At 44.1% G+C, this 18010-nt stretch overlaps 1 protein-coding gene across 3 annotated transcripts in view; it reads right to left on the bottom strand.

The window, feature by feature from the left end:
• LOC147433483 (uncharacterized) overlaps window positions 1-11423 on the bottom strand; it is a 111746-nt gene extending 100323 nt beyond the window's left edge. Inside the window, exons 1-14 of one of the 3 annotated variants that reach the window (XM_086490169.1) lie at window positions 11093-11423; window positions 10622-10732; window positions 10371-10535; window positions 10238-10300; window positions 9864-9953; window positions 9460-9765; window positions 9264-9361; window positions 9088-9150; window positions 8868-8988; window positions 8544-8783; window positions 8326-8421; window positions 8181-8246; window positions 8025-8063; window positions 7806-7940 (exon numbers count right to left, since the gene is read on the bottom strand). In XM_086490169.1, coding sequence (XP_086346295.1) covers window positions 7806-7940; window positions 8025-8063; window positions 8181-8246; window positions 8326-8421; window positions 8544-8783; window positions 8868-8988; window positions 9088-9150; window positions 9264-9361; window positions 9460-9765; window positions 9864-9953; window positions 10238-10300; window positions 10371-10535; window positions 10622-10729 — 1590 coding nt within the window. In that variant the 5' untranslated portion in view covers window positions 10730-10732; window positions 11093-11423. The remainder of the gene's footprint in view (window positions 1-7805; window positions 7941-8024; window positions 8064-8180; window positions 8247-8325; window positions 8422-8543; window positions 8784-8867; window positions 8989-9087; window positions 9151-9263; window positions 9362-9459; window positions 9766-9863; window positions 9954-10237; window positions 10301-10370; window positions 10536-10621; window positions 10733-11092) is intronic. The other 2 variants (XM_086490167.1, XM_086490168.1) reach the window with 2 other exon arrangements.
• Window positions 11424-18010: the final 6587 nt, after the last annotated feature.

Raw genomic sequence — 18010 nt, 5'->3', positions numbered from 1 at the left:
GGTAAAGTTTCACAATCCGAGGAGTATCTGCTAGGTCCTCCTCCTCCATCCACTTCGCATCAAATGCAGGAAAGTTCTTGAACTAAACCAAGAACCGCCTTCGGACTTTACCTTTCTTCGTATCATTATGTCCCAAAATCTGTTCAAGAACAAGGATCTCCTCGTTTTCTTCCACTGCGGGTTGCTCATCAGGCTCCCCATCATCAGGCACATCACCCTTAACAGGGTTCAAGAGACTCACATGCAATGCATTGTGAATCCCCCAAGTATCTGGCAGTTTCAATCAGAAGGAGATATCATTTATCTTGTCAGTGATCTGGAAAGGTCCGTAGTATTGCGTACTAAGCTTTGGAAAAAGCCTCTCCTTTCCCTTTTTCTTTCGTAAGCGTGCCTTCTCAAAACGTAAGAGCACCCAATCATCCTCCTTCAATTTCAAGTCGCAACGATGGCGATCCGCTGCCTTTTTCTATCGTTCTTGAGACTCCTACAAAGTCTCGCGAACCTTGGCAAAAGCTGTATCCAAACCTCGCGAATATTCATCCGCTTCAAATTTCTGATCTTTCGTGCTCAGGAAGGATGGAACCTTCGCAGCACTTTCAACAATCACACATGGCGTCTTCCCCGTCGAAGAGTGTATCGTGTTATTGTAGGCAAATTCCACCAAAGGTAAGTTCTTTTCCCATTGAGTCTTCTTATCCGAGATACAAGACTTCAATAAATCTAAAATCACTGAATTGGCAATCTCAAATTGCCCGTCAGTCTGCAAGTGGAACGATGACGAGAACTGCAACCGCGTGCCAATGTTCTCCCAAATTGCCTTCCAAAACAAACTCATAAATCTGGGGTCTCTGTCGAAGACAATCGTCTCAGACATGCCATGTAATCGGAAAATCATCGTGATCATTCTGTGTTCTCGGGAGATCAAAAAAATGAAATCCATTTCAATATTTTCCCAAGGGCGGGTGGGTATGGGTAAAGGCTGTAACAATCCCTGTGCCTTATGCCTGTTAAACTTGACCTTCTGGCATACCAAGCAACTGCGCACAAACTCTTCCACATCCTTTTTGAGTCTCGGCCCAAAGAAGTATTTCTCAACCCCCTTCATGGTGGTAGCAATGCCGCGGTGACCCGTAAAAGGTGGACAGTGGCATTCAATCATAACCTTTTCCCTCAACGGCTGTGTAACGCACAACATAGTCTTTTTCATCAAGTAGCCTTCCCGAAGGGAGTATCCAGCTACTGTCTCCCCATCCCGTATCCGTGTGAAAAATATCTGCAAAATCTGTATCTGTGGCATACTGATCGACCATATCCTCAAAGCTCCTATGATGAATCGCGGAAATAGCCAGAACCAACGGTTTCCGAGACAAAGCATCTGCCACCACATTCTTCTGTCCCTCACATGGACAATCTGGAAGTGGCACTGTGACAAGATGTTCGCCCACCGCATCTGCTTTTCCGAAAACTGCTTCTGTGACAAGAAGTAGCGCAAACTCTAATGGTCTGTAAAGACAGTAAAATCCGCTCCGAGTAGGTAATGCCGCCACTGAGTAAGAGCATGGATAACCACCAAAAGCTCTTTCTCATAAATTTGTGTTGTCATCTCCGGCCTAGAGAACAAACGGCTCTCGTAAGCTATGACATGGCCTTCTTGCATCAAGACCGCACCCAGACTACGACCACAAGCATCACAATATACTTCAAATGACTTCTGCAAGTCCGGCAAAGTCAAAATAGGTCCCGTAGTCAATTTCTCTTTCAACGTCCGAAAGGCAGTCACCTCTGTGGGTCCCCACGAAAAAGGTACTCCTTTCTGTGTCAAGGTATGCAAAGGGGAAGCAACCTCTGCAAACTTTCGTATGAACCACCTGTAGTACGAACACAGTCCCAAGAAGCTTCTAACTTCATGGACATTCCTCAAATTGGGCCAATCACGGATAGTCTCTATCTTGGCCGGGTCCATTTGCACTCCTGCTGTGCTGCTGACACAATGTGTCCCAAAAAGTGTATCTCTGGTAGGAAAAATTCACTTTTCTTTGCATTAATCACTAACGTGTGATCTCGTAATGCCTGAAAGATTTGAAGCAGATGATCTCTGTGTTCTACCTCATTCTTGGAGAAAACAATGATGTCGTCAAAGAAAGTGCCAACAAATAGCCTGTACTCTCAAAAAATCCTGTCCATCATCCGGTTAAATGTCACAGGAGCATTGGTTAAGCCAAAAGGCCTACCAAAAACTCAAATAACCCAAAAGTCGTCCGAAAAGCTGTCTTGTAGACGTCTCCCGGCAATATCCTGATCTGATGATATCCACTCTTCAAGTCAATCCTGCTAAAGCACGAGGATCCCTGTAACCTGTCGAGTATATCATCGATCCTAGGAATCCGAAATCTGTTCTTGATGGTGATTTTGTTGAGAGCGCTATAATCGATGCACATTCTCCAAGATCCCTCTTTCTTCAAAACCAACAACACTGGAGAGCAATACGGTGAAGTACTAGGCTGGACAAGACCCTTTTCCAAGAGGTCTTTCACTGGGTTCATAATCTTTTCACTCTGTACTCGGCTCACACGGTAAGGTGGCTGATTCGGTTGCGTGCTTCCAAGTATCAAATCAATGGTTTGATCTTCAAGCCCTCTGAAAAGCAATAGGCATGAGTGTGGAGAAAAATCTTGGCGTTCTTTTGATCGGGTCAAAACATATTCAACCTTTATCCAGCGTTCAGTTCTCTCCCAAAAGAATGAGTAAGAAACTGAAGTTCATCAAGTACAATCTCCAAGCCCTTCATTTATCAAAGTCGCTTTCTCGGCCCGGTAGTCAACCACGGCGTAGTTCTTGTGGTACCAAGGGATCCTGAGTAGAACGTCACTCGTGTGCCCTGAACACCCTTGTCATTGCAAACAAAGTTTGCCAATGCTCGGTGTAATGGCAACATCCCATCCGGGTGCTGGTTGAACTACCTCCGCCTGTGGCGTCAGTCTGTCGGGCGTAATTCCAAATCGAGCTGCCAATTCCAAGTGAAAAGAAGTTGGCCTTGGCTCCTTCAAAAGAGCTTCCTGATCCTTCACTTTGCCCCAAAAGCAGCAAAGTTTGTACTTTCATTCATTAGATTCGGTGCAGGTCCCACACCATGTGGTACCAGTTCTGCTTTTCTATCTGCCACATTCCTCAGCTGCTCTCGAACTCTCAGGCCTGTCGTCGTCTTTATCATGCTGCTCTTTCTGTGCCTTTTTAGGACACTTCGCGGAGATATGTCCATGTTCCCCGCATCCAAAGCACTTCCCCTCTCTGATGAAGCGAGCTCTCTCCTCAGGAGTAAGCTTGGGTCGTGCATCCTTTTTCTCTGGGTTGCTCTTTTTCTTTCTACTTTCATTCCAAGAAGTCTGTTCGGCTCGTTGTGTCATGGCCTTATCTGTGGGGTAGGTCAGATTGCCAGAGTGAATGGCAAAGTCCCGCTTCGCATGACTCATCAACTCCTAAATAGAAGCCGACTTCTATTCTAAGCAGTGATCTCAGATCTCTGTAGGTAGACCCAAGGTAAACCGTTCAATCTGTTCTCTGAACGAGATCTTCTTGAATGAAGAGGCGGGTAGAAAAGAGCTCCAGAATCTTTCACAGTAAGTATTTACTGTATCGCTCTTGGTCATCCGAAGATGGTTCCAAGCAGCTCCTATATCTCGCTCAAACTCTTGAGTCAACCAAGAAGAAATAAAAAGCCTCTTGAATTTCAGCCATGTAACTGGCACAGTCTTGCTTAATAGAAGAGTGGACCACCAAGTGCGAGCATTCCCCTTAAAATAAGAGACAGCTCTCCGAATCTTGGAGTGCTCTGAATAGCGTCCTCCCGCGAAAGCGATGTCAAACTGCTGTATAAAAGACAAAGCCTTCGAAGCATCTGAGTATCCTGAAAAGTATCAAACTTGATCAAGTGGCCCCTTCCTTAAACTCTCGGACTTTCTTGCTTTTATCTTCGAGAAAGTCATACTGGTTGGCTTTGTAAAAATTCTTCGTGTTCGCATAAAACTTTCCGTCATCGGAATCTGAGCTGTCTGTAGACGAGTCCTCAGTAGAACTGTTAGTCTCTGGGCGAGATATAGCCTTCTTCTTGCCCTTTTTCTTGCCCTTTCTAAAGCTTTGTTTCTTGCTTCGCTTTTTGCTTTTTCTATCTTCTTCGCTCGAATCCGAGGAGCTAGAAGAACTGTCAGAAGAAGAAGAAGAAGAACTGGGTACTCCTTCAAATCGAACACGCTTCTTCTGTTTCTTTGCCTTGTCAAAAGTCGACTGACGACCCAAATAACCTGGAAAGTCAGTGCTTTTCTTCTGCTTTTTGCCGTGCTTTTTGGCTTTCTTTTGCGCGTCAAAAAGCTGAGCAATCCGTGCATCAACCACATTCTCTAGTTCCTTCTCCGTATATTTCTTGAAGGCAGAAGATTTCTTGAGAGCGGGTTTCGCGAGTGGTGTTGTGGTTCTCTGCCACTCCATCTGTACCTCTTCCAAAGAGGTCTGGTTCATATATTTTGCCATCTTCGGGTCCTTGGTAAAATTGAGCATCATCTTTGTTGCATCGCCAATCAATTGACAACGCTCCATCTCTCTTTGCTCCGCCTGAGTAGGTCGAGGCGGGCCATACTCTCTGTCTGAATCTTCGTTGTGATCCCAGCCCGCATCTCCAGATGCAGAGGGAGTCGACTGATCATTGCCTGAAGCCATAAGTGCCGCGGAAAAAAAATTCGGGGATCGGATTTCCCGTAGAAGAGAAATTGGCCGTGCTCTGATACCACTGTAACAGACTTGGACACTCCAAGTCAAGAATCAACCGCGACAGCACCAAATAACCACTTCAAAACAATTCACAGATCACAATAGATTTGCACTGGCCCGGCGGAGTTCCGTGCCTAGAGATATTGGCCCCAAAGACTGGTACCCCTTTCGGTATTTCTTTTTATATTAATCAGATCAAAGTACAAGAGAGTGGCTAGGGTTTCACTCTCAGACTCTACGTCCAGATGCTCTGAGAAGTGAGGCCCTCACCACTAATTTAAAGGTTACAAGGGATGCCCAAAAGCAGAGCCCCAAAAGCTTTAAAAATGAAAAGCATCAGTTCTCTCTCTCTCTCTTAGAGAGTGTTTTCTCTTTTTTTATTAAAAAAAAGCAAAATTCGCGTCGCTCATCATTTCAACAAAAAAAAAAGCCTCCGCGATTTCCGGAAATTAGGGTTTCTAGCAGAAATTAGGGTTTGCAGGAATTTTAGGGTTTCTGCTATCCGCCACGTCATCTCTCTCTCTCTCTCTCTCTCTCTCTCTCTCTCTCTCTCTCTCTCTCTCTCTCTCTCTCTCTCTCTCTCTCTCTCTCTCTCTCTCAGGACTACACAGGAACTACGGAGGATACGTCAAAAGATTCAGAGCACGCTGGCCAGGCATGCACGACGCCCGGTCAGACTACTAACCATGGAGGAAATTGATGAGATTCGCCAACGACCGATGCTAGATCTTTTGTGATTCAACTATCCCAACTAGCCGCCCCCCTTATATCTTTTGTGATTCAACTATCCCAACTAGCTTAGTTTTCGGCTTAGCTCACATAGACCAATCTAGAATCCCATTATATATATCTTTGTTTTGTATTGTTGTTAGGTTATTTGGTTACTCTGACTTTGTATCAGATCCACCACCTTGTAACTTTCTGGTCTCATAGGTCACTATGGCCTTTTGAAGACGTTAATATAACATTTCATTTCATTTCATTTCTCATGTTCCCCGCATTCACGTTTCTCTTGCGCTACACTCTGACACAAACCATGCACAAGCACAAAGAGCACTTGTCAGTGAACAATCACAATCACATTCACACCATTATCACATAGAATCGTGATAAATATCAAGCATATCGCTTCATTGATTCCATGCACACATGCCAATGACCATCCCTATCAGACAATTCATTTACAAAGCACACATCTCCACAAATCCTAGTCCACACTGGGTTTTAGATCATCATTCACATAGTTTCATTCTTCTTTCCCTTCAAGTACACTATCAAAAAATAAAACTGCAATAGAATATTCGCCTATCTCATATGTTTTCCTTTGTCCAACCAGAACATTGGGTGTTCCGTCCTGTCTAAAAGTTCCTAGCTTGTCAGAACGATGTTTCAGCACTCCGAGGTACCGGCTTGGCCTTTCCTATTACTGTGATCTCATGAGCCATCGTGTTGAGGAATTGGAGAAACACGTCTCAACATACTGGCCGAAAAAAATTTGATCCACGTGGTATAGAAAGGAAGCTGACAAGTCAAAGAGACAATGCAAATAGGTGGTACTGGTAGAACAAGTGGAAGAGAAATCGGTGGAGTTGACTACTTGGAAGAACCCGTGATTTGCATCATAAGATACCATATAGACTCTTTTAATTATCATCTTCCACTGTCAACAAGATACTCCCGATCCATGGAATTTGTTGCAGGAATTTCTTGGTTTTGAGAAATCTAGCATCCTCCCGACAGTCCTTCCGTGATAGTCAAATTTGGTCCTGCCTCCATTGTACAGAAATGATAACTCCTTTTGCGAGAACAAGAGAAGTGCTAGGCTCTGACGCCATTAAAACCAGCAGGCACCTCGTGTCAAGGCGTAGATTACTGAAACTAACTCGAAACTTATGTGAAAACTAAACTCAAGAAAGAGTGAGAGGCGGATTCCCTCTGAAAAGATTGACCCCCAAATAGGCGCCCCAAACATTATTTCTTCATTTTTATTGATTCAAGACAAGTGTAAAAGCAGCTCAGAGCAGCCACTCTCAGAATCTGAGTTACAACTGGCACACAAGCCTTTGATTCATAGCTCTTGATTAAAAACAGTCCCCAAAAGAAATTGCTAACGCCAACTCGATTCAGTAAAGGCAACGGGTAGACCTTTCCGCAAATAAGGGCAGAGTGTGAGCAGCCATATCATCGGCCCTGCATCCATACAGTCTCCTCCGTAAATGGCGCCGCAGATTGCAGGTCCGTACTGTCATCTGCCACGTCACTGTCCAGTTCGTTCAATTGTTTTTGCTTTACAGCCAGCATGTATGTATGTGGGGGACTAAAAGCCAAAGGTTTTTGGAAACTTGTAGTTCTAGCTTTTTGAGGATAACTCGTCATTAAGCTTCTGAGAAGTGCACGTTAAACATAAATTCTCAGGTGAGTCAAGCATAAGAGGCTCACACAGAGCTCAACTTTTGTAATCAAATCTTAATTAAAAAATACCACAACTGGGGCCACCAGAAATGGCAATTCAAGGCCATTGATCTCTCTTTTATGACCATCCCACTTAACTGTCTTCTTCTCTCTCCCTTCACTCTCTTGTTGAATTCAGTTTTCAAATTGTGCAGTACTTATTATTCAATCGTTGCGGATATCATAGCATACACTGTTGATTTATTTTATCAGTAGTACAAAGTGGTTTCAGAGGCGCCACAGAAAATACTAGTCAAAAGAATCCTCAGAGAGCAAAATGAACAAGCAAGAAAATCTTCACCTTCAGTCAAATATACACATTCTTAATTTTCAAGCATAGTAAGAATTTTAAAAAAACTGTCAGATGAATAGAACTCTACATTCTTCAAACAGTACAAGTAGAATAAAGTTTAACGTGGATCATTTACTATGCTTTTAAAAGAACTATCCTTTCAGCACTTATCAATTAGACTTCTAAGGATATCAAGAGTAAAAAGTCACAAATTGGACGTGAACTTTTTCGTCACTTTATTCAGCTCAACACACAAATTCATCCTTGCACAGAGGAGATTAAAGTTTCAAGCATTCCATACCTTCTGTTCCTCTGAAGCTCCTGGAACTTGAAGATCAACAGCATACATCTCTGCTGAGAAGCAATGAGGACTTTCGAGATGCACAGAAATGCTACCCAACCGTGTATCTACTACGAACCATGAAGGAATGCTGACCTGATGGCAGAAAAGGTAACTATAATACTTCAGCCAAAGAAACACCAAGAATCTCAGCTGCTGCTACAAAAGCGTAATGCATACCATTTCAAACAACTCTTTCTCCTTGTCCTCGAATGGAACCTATCAAAATGATAAGACAGAAATATTACCCATTCACAAACTAAAGTCGACCTACTCATACAGCTCCCCTCCCAACATTATGCAATTAAATTGTTCATAACAGCTTATGAATAGCACCTTGCCAAAATCGTCAATTACAGCTCCTTTGGTTATTTCCCAAAGCTTCACAATTCCTGCAGCATCCTGTTCTCTTGCACGGACAACAGTAAGGATCAGATGGCTTTACAATCAAGTTTGCCTTCAAAGTTTTCAAGAGCCAAACCTTTGTCAAAACACGACGTTTGTCATTGAGAACTGTGTGCTGAACAATTGCTGGTGTTCCAGGCACAGTACATGCTGGCGTTGTGTTTAGTGGTGTCTGGAGAATTCACCATGAATAAAGAAAGCAGTATTAAATCTAGATACCTTTCAATTGTGTTGCCAGTGTTCACAGTGTTTTAAAAAATGCCACACTATGCTAAGTAATCTAACTGTACTTACAGGGGGAGAGTTTTCAAGGCAAGCCCTTGCCCTGGCAAATGGTAGAGTTCCAGCCACAAAAGAGCTAGCCCTCGACAAGTTTTTGGAAGGGCTCCTCTCTTTGGTAGGCCACTTATGAAACGAAGAGTCTGATGTCGAAACCCACAACCATTCTTCACCTTCCAATGCTAAAGAAAGGATAGGATGATTATCTGAACACACAAGCAAGCTCTCGCGAGATGATAAATCTGTCAAATAGACCTGTAATCAAACAATACAATCTGTGACTAAAAGACATCTACAGCAGTCCGTGAAAAATGATCCAACTATAAACCAAAAACTTACAGAATGATCACGCCCACCACTGTAAACATGGGTGAACGAAGGAGTGGTTGCAAGGGCCCATACAGAATCAGTATGGACAGCATACGAATGCACACATCGCTGCTGTCCCAGATCCCATAGCCTGCAATTAACTTAATGATGTCAATACAACTGAAAAGTCTAGTACATGCACAAAATTACCAAACGTTCTCATAAGAGAAAGTTGACACTTGCTGCACACCTGATCATTGAATCTGAGGATCCTGACAAACAAAACCTGTGCAACAGGATATACCACAACACTCTGTAAGACAATAGGATAAAGTCATAACACGCTGTCAAACAAAACTCCTGCATAGGCATGCACCTCATGTTCGCCGTAGCATATGAATAGAGCCTCTCCTTTAACCAATTTACCTGCCAGAGGGATCCAGCAGGAGGGCCCTTATATTGTCTGTGTGGCCTTTTAGTTTCATTGTTTTTGCCCCGCTTCTAGGATCCCACACTCGAACTGCCTATCACATAAGTAACAGCAGCAAGTTCAAAGACAATAACGGTCAAGAAATGGGACTTAATTCAGTTAAACCTTGCACAGATTGTGTTGATATCCAACCTTCTCAGTGCCTCCAGAAACCAAAATGGTCGCTGTATCATTCATAGCCAATGCATACACTGATTCTTTGTGTCCCTTGGCTGTTATTGGGGTATAGCCCTGAGGGACACCTGCATTTTGCACAGCAGGATTATAACTGGTCATATTAGGACGGTCCCCAGTTGCTAGTTGGGCTGAAGGCACAGGACTGCCATTCGTTTCACATACATTTTCTTCAACAGCTGCCTTTGATAGTGGTACATTTGCAGCATCAAGATCCCATACAAATACTTCGCCACCAAGTCCAGCTGACGCCACTAAATTGCTCTGCAATGTTTTCACAAAAAATCAAGCCACACATTCGTGCTAATTATATCTGCCACACTTTTTGGGGCAAGAGCTAGATATTTTGTCACATGACTCACATGCTTTGCTGCTGCCAAGGATATGACATAATCAGAATGCTGACGGAATGTCTTTATACAGTGGCCCTCATCTGAGAAAGCTCTCCAAGTCTAAACAAGAAAAATCTGGATCAAACAGCCAGTTATCCACTGTTCACAAGAGCCACAGAAACTCTTTCGTACTTCTTCAGGGACAGCCCACTGAAAAGCCTCATTCCTAAATACATCTTTTTGTAGTAAGGTTGACATATACAAGATGTGCTAAAATAACATGAAGAGTGTACTCAGTAAAACTTCTCTCAAAGAACGCTGGGATGAACTAGACTTGCAAACCAGAGTCCATGTGCCAACTTTTAAACTGAGTTACTCATGGAATGAGAGTACGGCCTAAGTACCTTCAAGGTAGTATCTGCTGAGCATGAAACTAATGTTTCACCAGACAAAACAACATCATTCACCTGAAAAGAATGAAAGTAATGTGAGGTTATATCAGTTTGCTATATGGACAGACTGCCCATAGAGACGTACCCAGTCAGTATGAGACTCAAACGTTCCAGTGCAAATAGTTGCTTTATCTCTGCTATCCCACCTTTTCACAGTACCATCACGGCTACCACTATACACAAAAGCACTGCTTCCATCATCAGAAGCAGGAAGAAATTGAACTGCAAGGCAGTTTATGCCAGAAGAATGCTGCAATAGAAGAATAAGAATTTTGTTGAGTGCTACTTCAATAACATAAACCCGAGTACTTGCGCAAAAGATTTTTGGCTAAAAACCTTGGGCTCCTGTGAATCACAGAGAACATAAGTTAGACGACGTTCTTTTCGTGGCCGCGTTGAATTTGCCACATTATTTGAACTTCCCACGCGATGCATTCCAGCCATCACCTACACAACATAAGCTACGTGATGATTCCGCTCAGAATAGAGCAAAATCCCCCAGAGCATGACAAATATAGACACTTTTGATGGAACCCAAACAACATGGCCCTGATTTTAAAGGCGCAACTGAACCAATCGTTTAATGCATCAATCCATGTACTGTGGATCCATCAGCTGCAAATTAATATGGTTATACCCACCATTACAAATTCAAAGTAAAATTCAACAATAGAAGTATGATCAGCCTGGAAGGTATTCATTGATCTGCAGTACTGTGGAAGGTTGTCCTCCAGGCAAGGAAACGGCATCAACATATACACTGGCTACCACTCTTAATCATCAAACAACAATGGAAAGCTCCAATACCTGCTCATTTGCAGGGCATGGTAAGCCGGCACCAAGTAGACTAGCTACCTACAGAACTCCGCTGCCTGTGCGAACCCTCAGGCTGGAAAAATGCAGCATAGGCACAGGTTTGCAAAGTAGCTGCCAACTCCAGAGAAAACGGTGATATATGCAGAGAGCGTTTACAATGCTCTGAAGTTCTCGGAAGGACCATGGAGCACCAGGTCCCAGCATCAACCTTACAATTCAACAATGAAGGTCCGTCTGCATCATTTGATCTTGATTTCGCAGTTGCTCGAAGACTTTTGCTAACACAATGAGAGCTTGTCGTGATTAGTATTAGTATGGGCATTTTAGCATGCCCATACTAATACTAGACTTTTTGGCTTTTCATGTGAAGGATTTCACGTTGGTTGCTAAGAGGCTCAATTTTTTTCTCAAACAAGTGAAGCAAGCGAGGACGATTTATTTATTTTTAAGTAAAAGCCAACAGGTGAATGTGGATTGAAAGGGTCCTCATTGCTAGATATGCATGCATGCATCGCTAGGTCAGCATGCAAACTGCTTAGTTGTCGAAGAGAGAGAGAGAGAGAGAGAGAGAGAGAGAGAGAGATCTCTTGGACATGCAAACTATTTTTCCCAAACAAGTGAAGCAAGCGAGGACGATTTTTTTTTAAAGTAAAAGCCAACAGGGAATCAACGCAGATTCTAGTGGAGTGAGTGTGGATTGAAAGGGTCCTCATTGCTAAATATGCATGCATGCATCGCTAGGTCAGCATGCAAACTGCTTAATTGTCGAAGAGAGAGAGAGAGAGAGATCTCTTCGACATGAAAACTATTTGCATGACAAAGATCTCTCTCTCTCTCTCTCTCTCTCTCTCTCTCTCTCTCTCTCTCTCTCTCTCTCTCTCTCTCTCTCTCTCTCTCTCTCTCTCTCTCTCTCTCTCTCGCTCGGGGTGCCAGCAAGGGCCAGGATATGTCACCTATGTAACGTAGAGCTAGAGACAGAGCTGCACTACACATGTCACTGCCCAGCATACTATGAGATACGCGGCCGCTTCCACTGCCTGTTCAGAGAAGGTTTCGGACCTTTTTCTATAGTCATGAGATACAAGGATCAAAGATGTCTCGGATTGTTCCTGCTAGAGCTGCGCAGACTTAGGGAGAGTTTGCTGAGGACATCAGGGGAAAGACAGTCTCAGAGACGAATCACAGATTTCTTTATACCAGCCAGTGGAGAGCCAACAAAGCAGTCATTACAGCAGATCTCAGAGCCTACTCATACTAGAGGTACGCTGCTTGACCGAGCCATTGAGCTTGGTAGATCCAGACGCCCACGACCTCGGGGGTCTCTCACTACCGACGAAGGTTGCAATAGAAGATACAGATTACTCTAGCTCGACATGCAAGACGCCCAACCAGGGTACTGACCATGGAGCAAGTCGATGAGATCTGGCAGCGACCGATGAGAGATTTCATCTAAACCCACCAACCCCCCCATCCTTTCCTCTTAGTGTTCTAGTGTTAGTTCTTTGTTACTTTGTAATTTCTGTACTCATACATGGTATCAGATTCACTAGTTGTAACTTTTTGGTCTCATACGTCATTTTGGCCTTTTGAAGACGTTAATATAACAATTCATTTCATTTCTCTCTCTACTGACCTGCTCCATCCCTCACGCTGCCTGCTCCATCTCGCAGGTTACGATAGTGGGGGCAGTTTATGAGGTGTTGCACGTGTTGTTGTGCACACAGGGCAAATGGCCTCTGCAGTAGGTTGCATAGGGCTCTGAGGTGCCTCTACGCACACAAGACAGAAGCTACAGCAAGTTGCGCAGGGCTCTCAGGTGCAGCAGGTTGCGCTAGATGTAGTGGGTCGTTGTGCACAATAGTTTGTCTTCTCTCTTTCTCAGCGAGCACGTTTTGCATGTTCGGGCAGCAAGCCCTTGTCTACAATTGTTGTGAGAGGGCGTGTGGTCTTCTTAAGAGTTGGTCTCTTCTTCAAAAAGTACTTCTTCACTTCCATGGAGGGAAAACAAAGGATGAGCACCTTTCTCGAGCATGACCTTACCCTCTCGCAGATCGCTCGTATGCAAGAGACTGCTGACCTGCTCCATCTCGTAGGTTACGATAGTGGGGGCAGTTTATGAGGTGTTGCATGTGTTGTTGTGCACACAAGGTAGAAGGCCTCTGCAATAGGTTGCACAGGGCTCTGAGGTGCCTCTACACACACAAGGAAGAACCCTGTTGCGCGGGGTTCACAGGTGCAGCAAGTTGTGCAGGACGCAGTGGGGTCGTGGTGCACAATAGTTTGTCTTCTCTCTTTCTCAGCGAGCACGTTTTGCGTGTTCGGGTAGCAAGCCCTTGTCTGCAATTGTTCTAAGAGGGCGTGTTGGTCTTCTTAAGAGTTGGTCTCTTCTTCAAAAAGTACTTCTTCGCTTCCATGGAGGGAAAACAAAGGATGAGAACCTTTCTCGGGCATGACCTTACCCTCTCACAGATCTCTCATATGCAAGAGACTGCTGACCTGCTCCACTCCTCGTGCTCCATCTCGCAGGTTACGATAGTGGGGGCAGTTTATGAGGTGTTGCACGTGTTGTTGTGCACATAGGGTAGAAGGCCTCTGCAGTAGGTTGCACAGGGCTCTGAGGTGCCTCTACGCACACAAGGCAGAAGCTGCATCAGGTTGCGCGGGGTTCACAGGTGCAGCAAGTTGTGCAGGACGCAGTGGGGTCGTGGTGCACAATAGTTTGTCTTCTCTCTTTCTCAGCGAGCATGTTTTGTGTGTTCGCGCACCAAGCCCTTGTCTGCAATTGTTACGAGAGGGCGTGTTGGTCTTCTTAAGAGTTGGTATCTTCTTCAAAAAGTACTTTTTCGCTTCCATGGAGGGAAAACAAAGGATGAGAACCTTTCTCGGGCATGACCTTACCCTCTTGCAGATCGCTCATATGCAAGAGACTGCTGACCTGCTCCACCCCTCGTGCTCCATCTCGCAGGTTACGATAGTGGGGGCTGTTTATGAGGTGTTGCACTTGTTGTTGTGCACACAGGGTAGAAGGCCTCTGCAGTAGGTTGCACAGGGCTCTGAGGTGCCTCTACGCACACAAGGCAGAAGCTGCATCAGGTTGCGCGGGGTTCACAGGTGCAGCAAGTTGTGCAGGACGTGGTGGGGTCGTGGTGCACAATAGTTTGTCTTCTCTCTTTCTCAGCGAGCACGTTTTGCGTGTTCGGGCAGCAAGCCCTTGTCTGCAATTGTTGTGAGAGGGCGTGTTGGTCTTCTTAAGAGTTGGTCTCTTCTTCAAAAAGTACTTCTTCGCTTCCATGGAGGGAAAACAAAGGATGAGCATTTTTCTCGTGCATGACCTTACCCTCTCGCAAATCGCTCATATGCAAGAGACTGCTGACCTTCTCCATCCCTCGTGCTCCATCTCGTAGGTTACGATAGTGGGGGCAGTTTATGAGGTGTTGCACGTGTTGTTGTGCACACAGGGTAGAAGGCCTCTACAGTAGGTTGGACAGGGCTCTGAGGTGCCTCTACGCACACAAGGCAGAAGCTGCATCAGGTTGCGCGGGGTTCACAAGTGCAGCAAGTTGTGTAGGACGTAGTGGGTCATGGTGCACAATAGTTTGTCTTCTCTCTTTCTCAGTGAGCATGTTTTGCGTGTTCGGGCAGCAAGCCCTTGTCTGCAATTGTTGTGAGAGGGCGTGTTGGTCTTCTTAAGAGTTGGTCTCTTCTTCAAAAAGTACTTCTTCACTTCCATGGAGGGAAAACAAAGGATGAGCACCTTTCTCGGGCATGACCTTACCCTAGAGGCTAGGACATGCCAACTCTGTCACATGGAGCCATAGACAGAGTTGCACTACACATGCCACTGCCCAATCTACTATGAGATATGAGGCCGCTTCCATTGCTTGTTCAAAGAGGGCTTTGGACCACTCTCTAGATTCATGGGGTGCAAGGACCAGAGATGCCTAGGATTATTTTTGCTCGAGCTGCGCAGATACAGAGAGAGCCTAATGAGAGGAGAGGCTAGCCAGTCTTAGAGATGGATCACATACTTCTTTAGAGCAGACAATGGACATCTGGAGGAGCTACTACCATAACAAACTCCACATTCTCCTCGCACCAGAGGCATGCTGATCGACTAAGCAACCAAGCTAGGGAGATCCGGACATCCACGACTGTGGAGGACTACACAACATCAATGGAGGTTGTATCAGAGGATTCTTATCACTTTGGCCCGACATGCAGGGCGCCTGGTCATACTATTGACCGTGGAGGAGATTGATGAGATCCACCATCGAGGATCGATGATGGGTCTCCTGTGATTTTAGCTCCTTATGAGGATACATCTACACTACATTGTCTTAGCCCCCCATTCGCTTCACCCTCTACCCCCTTATTCATTTCCTACCCAAGACCAGCTAGCTCCTTAGCTCACATCTAGCAGCTTAGGATTCTATAGTATTTTTATTTTGTTACTCAAGACTTTCAATCAGATCCACCACATTGTAACCCTTTGCTCTCATAGGTCACTTTGGCTTTTTGAAGACGTTAATATGACATTTCATTCATTTCTCTCTCTCTCTCTCTCTCTCTCTCTCTCTCTCTCTCTCTCTCTCTCTCTCTCTCTCTCTCTCTCTCTTTGAGGGATCAAGTGCAAAGACGGTCCCGGAGACAGACCAAAGACTTCTTCAAAAGACTAGCTACTATGAAGAGGGGATGGGAATGGAGAGAGCTTTTGGAGAGAGCTTTGAAGGGAGACTTTTCTAAGCCTTTCACTGGTATAGTGTTTACAGGGAAAAAAACTTTCCGCTCCTAGTTGGAGAGAGTTTTTTGGAGGAAGCTTTTTCTCGTTATTTCACATCCAATAGAACATTCAAAGTAGCATGTGCATAGGAACAAAACCTTCTTTTTCATGAGTGGAGCTATCAAATAACTCCACCATTGCCACGTTTGACCTTGAGGACATATCCACACCCATTTTTGTGACCAACAAAAACTTTGTGGACAAGGTTGAATCCAATACAAATTGAAATGGCTGACCTAATGTCACACCATCTTTCACATGAGTCTGAATGTCACCGTCCGTAGTGGAAATGATGGCAAACATCTCGTTGTTACTACAACCCCCATAATCTACAGGATTGACCATGGAAATCTTGCACGGCAATCAAGCAACAAAGGTTCACCGCCAATAGTATTCAAGAACAAACTCACCTTACATGATGAAGAAGAAGCCATCATTGGTAGAATCTTCTAGAGCTTAGTGGCTATTAGCCGACACCCTAGCCTATATTTATAGACAACCAACACACCCAGATACAGACAACAAAGCCATCTCTATGTTACCCTATCATCAAGTAAATCTTAGAGAAAACCCTTGTGGTTAACGGCTTTATGTAGGTGACATACATGCATACAAAAGACGGCCTAGAGCATCTTTTTAAAATAGCTTAAATGCTTCAAAGCTTCTTGTCCTTGCCTATGGATTCTTCCATAAATGGTCGAGATGCTTGAGAGATTTGTGGCCTCACCCTTGTCTGCTTCACAATGCTAGAGCATTTCACTTGGAACAAGGAGAGAGCTATTTAAATCGATATTTTACTCTAGTGAAGTAAATCTAGTCTTAGAGTGCATAAACCATAGTCATTGACCATAATTGAAAGGGGGGGGACACCATTTTCTCTTAATTTTACTTGTGAGAAAGTTCCAACAACTAGATAAAGCCACGTGGCATGGCAGTGGAAGAATCGAGAAGGAATATTCGAAGGTGGTTCCATGAGAAACCTCCAAGAAATGGGAACGTGCTTAAACAAGGTTGTCCGACCCTTTCATGAGATGGATAACAAGGCAGGGACGATTGAGCGTGTCGTGTTGCAAGTAGTGCATGCGCATGAGTTGGGAGCACGTGGTTAATTCTACTTGTTTTGAATCTGGGCTTTGCAAAGAGAGAAGAGAGAGATCTACAAAGCCTTAATTTTACATTTGCAAAGGTCAATTACTGTCATATTGTTATAAGTTTCATAACACAATTGAGCTCCGAAAATAAAATGGCAAATTATTATTCCCTTTCAGGACAATGTTCCCTGGGAGCTTGGGAAATCTTGCGCCACCAATTATTAAAGAATGCAACGGGGTTATAATACTCAAAGGTTTATTTTATGATTTTGCTTGGAATTCCTTCCCAATTTTATCCACTTACTAGCGCCCATCCAACAACAATCCTTCTCTTGTGTTGGTCCCCCGTTATAGGTAGTCATACTCTCTCTACTTTGCCATGGCCAATCTCCATGTTTTAATAGATTCATCAACATATTTTTGTTATGCGCTTAAGTGTGTTAAAAAATAGGAAAAATTACCAAAATACCCTCTAATTTGTGGAAATCCCCAAAATACACCTCAAATTTCAAAAATTCCCAAAATACCCTTGTATCTATTTGGTTGGATTGTTCAAGATTTTCTATTCATTATTCCTATTTTGACAATTGAGATCCGTTTATGAGTGCTTAGCATATAATTGGACACAAATTACCTCTCCAAAAAAGGCAATTATGTCCAAAAGTAATGAAGCAATTCATCTCCAAAGCCTAGATAACTAGCTCAACTTTTAGTTTTAGCATCTTATATTGATAGAGTATGTGACCACGATTTTTTAAAAAATCAAACCTAAACAATCTAGGGAGATCCTCGCATGACATCTATGCAAAATCCCTCTCTCTCAAAAGAAGCCAATAATGACTGAAGTTTGCATGGCAGCATCTCTCTCTCTCTCTCTCTCTCTCTCTCTCTCTCTCTCTCTCTCTCTCTCTCTCTCTCTCTCTCTCTCTCTCTCTCTCTCTCTCTCTCTCTCTCTCTCTCTCTCTCTCTCTTCTCATAAGCACATTAAAAAAACAAATAGTCCGGAGATTCCTTTTTGTTCTCCCACCCCCTTGAGGG

This window comes from Adiantum capillus-veneris, chromosome 19, assembly GCF_014529385.1.
Source record: "Adiantum capillus-veneris isolate H3 chromosome 19, ASM1452938v2, whole genome shotgun sequence".
NCBI classification, from domain to species: Eukaryota; Viridiplantae; Streptophyta; class Polypodiopsida; order Polypodiales; family Pteridaceae; genus Adiantum; species Adiantum capillus-veneris.
Note: the sequence above shows the minus strand (reverse complement) of the source record. Positions and strands in the feature narration are given on the sequence as shown.